This window comes from Monopterus albus, unplaced genomic scaffold (genome assembly GCF_001952655.1).
Source record: "Monopterus albus unplaced genomic scaffold, M_albus_1.0 scaffold41.1, whole genome shotgun sequence".
Classification (NCBI taxonomy): domain Eukaryota; kingdom Metazoa; phylum Chordata; class Actinopteri; order Synbranchiformes; family Synbranchidae; genus Monopterus; species Monopterus albus.
The window spans coordinates 2,352,060-2,359,474 of record NW_018127921.1 but is presented as its reverse complement, the minus strand read 5'-3'; the positions used below and the strand labels follow the sequence as shown (position 1 = coordinate 2,359,474).

At 39.7% G+C, this 7,415-nt stretch overlaps 1 protein-coding gene across 1 annotated transcript in view; it reads left to right on the top strand.

Moving 5' to 3' along the window:
* exoc4 (exocyst complex component 4) overlaps positions 1-7,415 on the top strand; it is a 133,603-nt gene that overhangs the window by 110,780 nt on the left and 15,408 nt on the right. Inside the window, exons 17-19 of the mRNA XM_020599515.1 lie at positions 1,472-1,610; positions 4,438-4,616; positions 4,880-5,039. Coding sequence (XP_020455171.1) covers positions 1,472-1,610; positions 4,438-4,616; positions 4,880-5,039 — 478 coding nt within the window. The remainder of the gene's footprint in view (positions 1-1,471; positions 1,611-4,437; positions 4,617-4,879; positions 5,040-7,415) is intronic.

Sequence of the window (7,415 nt, the reverse complement as noted above, 5' to 3'; positions counted from 1 at the left end):
ATATATACATTGTACAGATTATACAGATTCGTACAGGTTTTTAGTACTCGTTTTAAGTACTCTATTTTTATCCCTATTTATCTCATTTCAAAGAACATTCCTTTGTTGTCTGTTACTGCCTGTTTATACTGCTTGTTCTGCATTCTTTGCACTCTCTGTTGCTTGTAAATACTGCTTATCTTTGTTATATTACACAGCCTTATGCTGGTTTACTGTTTGCACATTGAGAGCCGATGTACCTGAGTCAAATTCCTCTTGTGTCCAACACATCTGGCCAATAAAGCTGATTCTGATTCTGATTCTGATTAACAAATATCCAGTGCCTCAGTATCATGTAAACAACTTAGCAGTTAGCAGGAGAGCTCTGATACAGCATATCCAAAACCTGAAAGTTAACTGCAAAACAGCATTACAGTTCCAAGCTAACCTACATAGGAGGGAATCATTTTTCTAGAAATTTAAAAGGAAAAAATATTGAATATAAAAATCTTTTTAAAAATGTGTAGGTTAGGGCAAACTTTGGGCATAGGAATGATTTGTGGGAATCAATTTGTCTGATGTGTCTGGAGCTAAATAGTCCCTACCTGTGTCCCACCTCCTGTTTTTGGACTGATTTTCAGAGGCATTAGTCAAAGATAGGAAATGTTATTTGTACTTTAAACTTGCTGTTGCCCTGTTTCTAACTGTGTGTGCCTGTGTGCATATGTGTGTAACCTTAAGAAGGGCAAGAAGAGTAACTGGGGAGCTGGCTCTGACTGCGGCACATCGATCGTGGACCCCTGCATTCTCCTGCTCAACAGTCACTTTTCGTACACACAAAAGCACACACACCCTCTCGCCTCATTGACCAAATAGACTTACATATGACTGACAGGGCCAATTTCTCTCCCTTTCCTCCCCTTGCTAATTTATCGCCATTGATCTACACTGGGCTGAATTTATATACACTCATCATGCCCTCTTGCTCTCTGGTCCTCTGTCTCTTTTCACATACACACACATACACACCAGGTGTTTTTTCTGGTTTACAAAGCAGTCCACCGGCACATGCTCCTGCTGTCTCAGCGCAAGTCATGAGAAGAAAGTACAAGAACATACTTAAGAAGTAATGAAGATTTTGTTTTTGTGGGTGTATTGTATGACCTGGTGTCATTTATAGAACCTTATTGTTTCAGTATAAAATGACATGTATGCATATTAACATGGAGTACAAAGCAACTTGTGTGTGCCTTGACAGATCACAGTAATAATGATGGTATAACACTGGGGTGTTGTCAGAGGTCAGGGTCAAATGGTAAGGCTCCAATAGCGTGCTCAAGGACACTTCAGTAGTTATCTGGACATTAAATTCCTGTCCTGAGTCCTCTGATTAAATGATGGTGCCTCAGCTCGCTTGTACTGCCCTTCTTTGGTATAATTGTGTTTACTAATAGTGTCTTTATGTGTCTTTTTCTATGTTCTCTCTGTTCAGGTGCATCCACTTGCTCAGCAGATAGTCAGATGGTTGGTGAACGCAGCACGGAGCAGATTCTCCAGACCCTGGGTGACCTGTCCAGGGGCTTTCAGGACATTGCTGACCGCTGCCTACTGATGCTACACCTGGAGGTCAGGTATGCAGGAGAACCTCAGTAGGACTGCAGAGAAATAGGAGGAACATAAACATTCACAGGTGTTTTATGTTGTTATGGTACATACATGCTCAGGGGGTAGAGCTCATTGTCCCCTAACCATAGGGTTGGTGGTTTGATCCTAGTCTACTTGTCAAAGTGTCCTTGGACGAGGCATTTGGGCAAGTTGCTCCCGATGGCGACAGCCAGCAGGATGTGTGTGTGTGAATGGAGTGAATGAGCAATACTGTAAAGAAAAGTGCTACAGTTCTCATGCAGCAGGTTTCTGAATGCTCCAAAATGTAACATTATGAGTACAGATCATCAGTTTTTATATGGGAACACTGTATTTGTGGACCCTAACATATACATTTTTTAAGGAGTTTTTTTAAAAATAATCACATTTTTTAAACTATAGATATACAATACAGTACAGTATGCAAGTTATATACTGTACTATGTATATAGTTATCCGGTACTATGTACTGTATTTAGTATTTAGTTTAAAGCAAGTTTGGTTGAAATGACCTGTATGTTGGATGGGTTTGTATACTGCACTGATGATGATGATCTCTTTTTTGAAATATATACAGTACGCACAGTAAAAAGGTGCTGGTAGATAATATATTATAGCCACGTAATAAGAAAATTATATTGTGTCCAACTGAACCTCTAAAATCAGCAAACACTAGCAACATGTGAGCCATTGGTTTCTATGTAAGCCTGTACACTGGCACCATCTTAATGCACAACATCATGTGGTGGTGAGCCTCATATGATTAAAATATTCCACTATCTTATTTCTCGCATCAATGCTTGTCAGCTCAATAGCAAAGCAGCATATTTAATCATATTTGTTCCCCAGCTTGGCACATCCCAACTAATGCATTCTTCCATCTGTATAACACATCTGTCATGTGCCATCGACCTCAGCTGACATATGTCAAATTGTGTGTGTTAGTCTTCTTCCCATAAACTCTGAACTGATTTTACTCATTTGAGTCACTCTACAACTGAATGAAAGACAGATTGTCACAGTATGACTTTAAATCATTTGCCACCCAGAAACATGATCATGCCACACAAGCTTGTCATTAAATCATATGGGCCCCAATTATCTGTGGCATCACACTTATATCCTAAATGCACAAGTTATGAAATTTATATCATGTCTTGAATATGTGTTTTAGGTTTCAATATCCAAGTTAATTTACCAGACCATATACTTTCTCCACCTTCAGCCACTAATAGTCCTCCGTCATCCCTCTCCTCCTTTTTCTATCCATCCATTTACCACTATTTCCCCATAGACTATTGTGTAGCTTATGCAATGTTGTTTATGATTTCAGTAGAAAACCCTCCCTGAGGCTGATGTCTAGCTATATACTACACTCCATTGACTCTCCCCATCTAGTGAATTTCCCCTGATAGTGGTACCAACTAAATGAAGCCATGAGGAAGCAAGCAGAAAGGGAAGGGAAGAAGAGATAGGAGAGAGATGAGTGCGGAGGTTAAAGTGGTAGTGGCGGTGGAGGTTAAAGAAGGCAGATACATGAGCTAAGTGAGAGAAATGGTTGAAAAGAGAGTGAAGGGGATGGCGGCACTGAAAGTGTGATATAGTTGTTGGCTTTTTTTTAGGAGGGAGAGACATTCACCCATATTGTACAGTTACATTTTATACCTTTCTGCTCAGGGCACTGTGGAGTTATGAAAATATTGCTTCTTTAATCTGGACTATGATATAGATCAAATGGACAGAGAGAAAAAGTACATTGTTAAAGGGTAGTCATTACAGTCCCAAAAGTTATATTAGAGATATATGTGGTCATAAAATATTAAAATATTATTATCAAACTAGAGACTTGGGTTGTGTTGCTTCTCAAGTTTATGGTTGTTTTCATTTGTAGTGTAAGAGTGAAATGTTACATAACAGTGATTGAAATGAAATGAATAAAAATGTTTTGACATTTTCTTATATTAGATCTCTTATAAAGTTAGATCAGCCTTGTACACGGCAGTTGAACCAATTTACAAATTAAAATGTGCAATTTTCCCAGCCAAGAGAAGTGAATAGAAAAATCCCTGTGTACTGCTTACTGGCATAGTGTGCAATTTTGTGTTTGCACCACATATTCATTCAACTTTCTCAGGAAAAATTGCAATAAAATAAATTAGGACACATCTCAGATCCAGTGTTTTAGATGTAGACGCATAAAGATGAGCATCTCTGGCTTGCTATGTAATGAAGTGGTTTTGAAGGCACAGTTCACAGTTGCTTTGAACATGAAATCCTCAGCCTGTGGTATTTCAAGTCCTTAAGCTGAAGGCTATTTATTATTACTATTTATAGGTGGTAGGCTATACATTAACTAGATGTTAGAGTTTATACAATACCTTCAAGTGTTGTACAACATTCTGTGCTTAGCACTGTGCTCTACAGGTTACCCTTAACTCATCAGATTTCTTGGCTGAATATTTTCAAGGCCTAGTAGTAGTAAGTGGATATATTATAATTACTCTAAATATAATAATTTCTGTCTTAACTATTAAAAGCATATGTATTCATACTAGCAGGGTCTGAGAAGTGACAACACTCAGCATACCTCCTAACTATGTTATACTCTAAGGACAGAGAATAATGACAGAATATGTGAAGCTCATTACAGTATTCGCATTTTGAAACCCAACACAAGTTGTGTTTTTTTTCCCCAACACATCAATAATTAAATGTGAGACAATATAGTGGGCACTACTGGGCATTATAGCAGAATCTGAAGATGGAGAGAGTGCAAACTGAGACTTCACACTGTCCTCCTCTGTTTCAATCTAGGGTGCACTGTTTCCATTACCTGATCCCCCTGACAAAGCAAGGAAATTATGCCATTGTGGCTAATGTTGAGAGCATGGACTATGACCCACTGGTGGTCAAACTCAACAAGGACATCTCAGCCATAGAAGAGGCCATGGGGGCCGCCCTGCAGCAGCACAAGTTTCAGTACATCTTTGAAGGTCTGCACAAACCTGGGGTGAAGTATAAACAGCTGTCTGAGGAATACAGTTCACCCTCCTTTTTTAAAGCAGAGTTCATTTTTGTCACATGAATTCACATAGCTTGTTGGGTATCTGAGTCCAAAAATGTTGCTGACAGGAGACTCTTGATGGTTCCCTGAGTCCCCCTCCTCTTTCTGTTCATTTCTGCTTATCTTTTTTATGCCCATCTGTCTATGCTGCTCTGGCATATTGATATTGTTTCTCTTTTTCTCTCCCACCAGGTTTGGGTCATCTGATCTCCTGTATTCTAATCAACGGAGCCCAGTACTTTAAGAGGATCAGCGAGTCTGGTATTAAAAAGATGTGCAGGAACATCTTTGTCCTCCAGCAGAACCTCACCAACATCACCATGTCCAGGGAGGCGGACCTTGACTTTGCCAGGTCAGAGTCTTTTTCACATTTCCATAGTGTTAGCCAGAAGTGCAGCTCACCTAGAGCGGTTTTCTTGGCTAAACAAATTAACATATGTTATTTTATTAAGTCATTTTTTGCACTCGGATATCTCTGTGAAGAAGATGGAGGGAGTGAAAAAGAGAGAGGGAGAGAGCAGGAGAATGGAAAGAGAGAAGACGACAGAAACAAAAGGGTGATTCATAGTATTCATATGCATTTTTCTCCTCTTTCTGAAGCATGTGTCCTTGACAGGAGATAGTTATGTGAGTGGAAGGGTGATGGAAAAGTTTTAGAAAGAAGGGAGTGCTTGGGGGGAGAAAATGGAGATGCTAAGGGAAAGGAACTTATAGAAAAAGGCATCTTTCACAAGAAAAGGCATAGAAGGGACTTGGAGAAGGACATGTGGATAGAAGATGGCATACAGTGCTCTAAGAGATGGAGGATGAAATGAGGAGAGTATGAGATGAAAAATAACATTTCAGTAGCTTGACTGAAGGAAGCGGACCATTTGTTTTGTTAGAAAAATTAATCTACAGGTTTAATTGTTCTAAAAACAACATTTTGGCCATGATACACTTCTTTTCTCATCTGATAAAGGTTTTGATTGTGACGACACCATGAAGGCCAACCTTTAGGTTTCCTAACCTTCTTGGTCTTTATACATCTAGTATTTGGTGTTATACACTGTGTTTACCCATGTCTGCCATGCTGTCATGTTGTCTTGTTGAGTTAATTAGTTTTTTTCACAGCTATTGGCTTCTTTATGAGTGTGTCATTAAGATATGTGCAGTGTTTGCACATTGCTATTGTTTGTAATGTGCTGGAAGTGCAAGCCCAGTTTCTGTCCAGGAAAAGAAATAGTAGTACACTGAAATGACCTGAACTGTACTGGATGTGGAGGACCATTGATTAGTGTGTTATTTCTACCCTCTGTCAACTTTGATTACAGAGAAACGCCAGTGATGGCTTTTCTGTCTTTTTCTCTCTCTCCCACTCTCTCTAATTACGAGGTGTGGGTGGTGTGGAGGTGTTGATTGGGAATTGCAGAGCACAGTGTTTACACATTCATGGTTTTTTGGATTGACCGGCCTCTTGCAAACACGCATCCACAAACTCACACACACACACAAAGTCACATACACACGTGTAGTATTTATCCCTTGCTCTCAACTAAGCCAGTCAGAATTTACATGTCACCACATTTATTTAGGACAGAAATATCTAAAAGTATGCTATGTATTTATGGGAGTAAGGTATAAAGATGCATTTGCAACTCACTGAAAACCTGCCTGTAATATGATTTGGCTTCCTTTTCAAATTACATAGTCTGATATACAGTAATTTCTTACACTGTTTGGCATAAATCAGGGATGCAAACTTTTGGCAAAATTTGCTGTCTTCATGTACACACTTGTCACCATTGGGTATCGTGCAGATCTGATTCTGCAATAAAAAGTTTTCAGGAGGAGGAAGTGGGTAGTGCTGGTTTGCCAACAGCCATTAAAATCTGAAAAAGAAGAGTGGGTGTAAACGCATTTTCAGTGCTGACATACAGTACATCAACTTCACTGTGTGTTAACAGTCAACGTGACATTACATCAGAGAAATTATTTGGCCGAGTGACTGCAGCATTCTTGTTAGCAAAACTCAGTGTCGAAATCATTCAGGTAGCACCTTCCTGTTGTTAGCCGGTGCTGAGCGTTACTGTTTCTGGTTAAAAAAAAACAGCAGGATTGTACCAGCTGTCGCTAACTAACGTTAATTGCGTGACTTCAATTGATGACAGGCCAGAATTAAACTTGCTGCTTGTGTGCTTTCTGCAAGCAAGTGGGAAAGCAGACTTGAGCACAACAAAACAGGTGGAGTGAGGAAGTGCTCCCAGCAGGAAGCCTGCTTTGACCACAGGGTGCAGATGCTTGCTTGTGTACCCATGCGCTTTTATTTTCTTATGTGTACGTGTGTGTTCGCGCACATATAAGTGTACATAAGGCTGTGTGTATGTGTTTGGCTATTTATTCTTTTTTGTGTGCTTGTATGGGAAAGAGAGAGACAAAAAGACCTGGACAAGGGCATAGTAATATACATTGATTTGAGTTCAAATTAAAGGGGGGCCCAGTAACCAGCAATGCAGAACTCATGAAGACACACACAGTCTCACCCCTCTCTTTCCCATAGATTGTGAAGAGGGATGGTGAAACTGTGCCACCTATGGCTGAATCCATGTTTATGTAGTGTAATACTGTGAGTACCTGCAGTGTGTCAGTTGTTAATGGTGCATGGAGTATACTCAAATATGTATGTGTGTGTTTGTCTTTATATACTTGTGCAAACCAACCCCTGACGGAACACCTTTCTTGTGTGGAC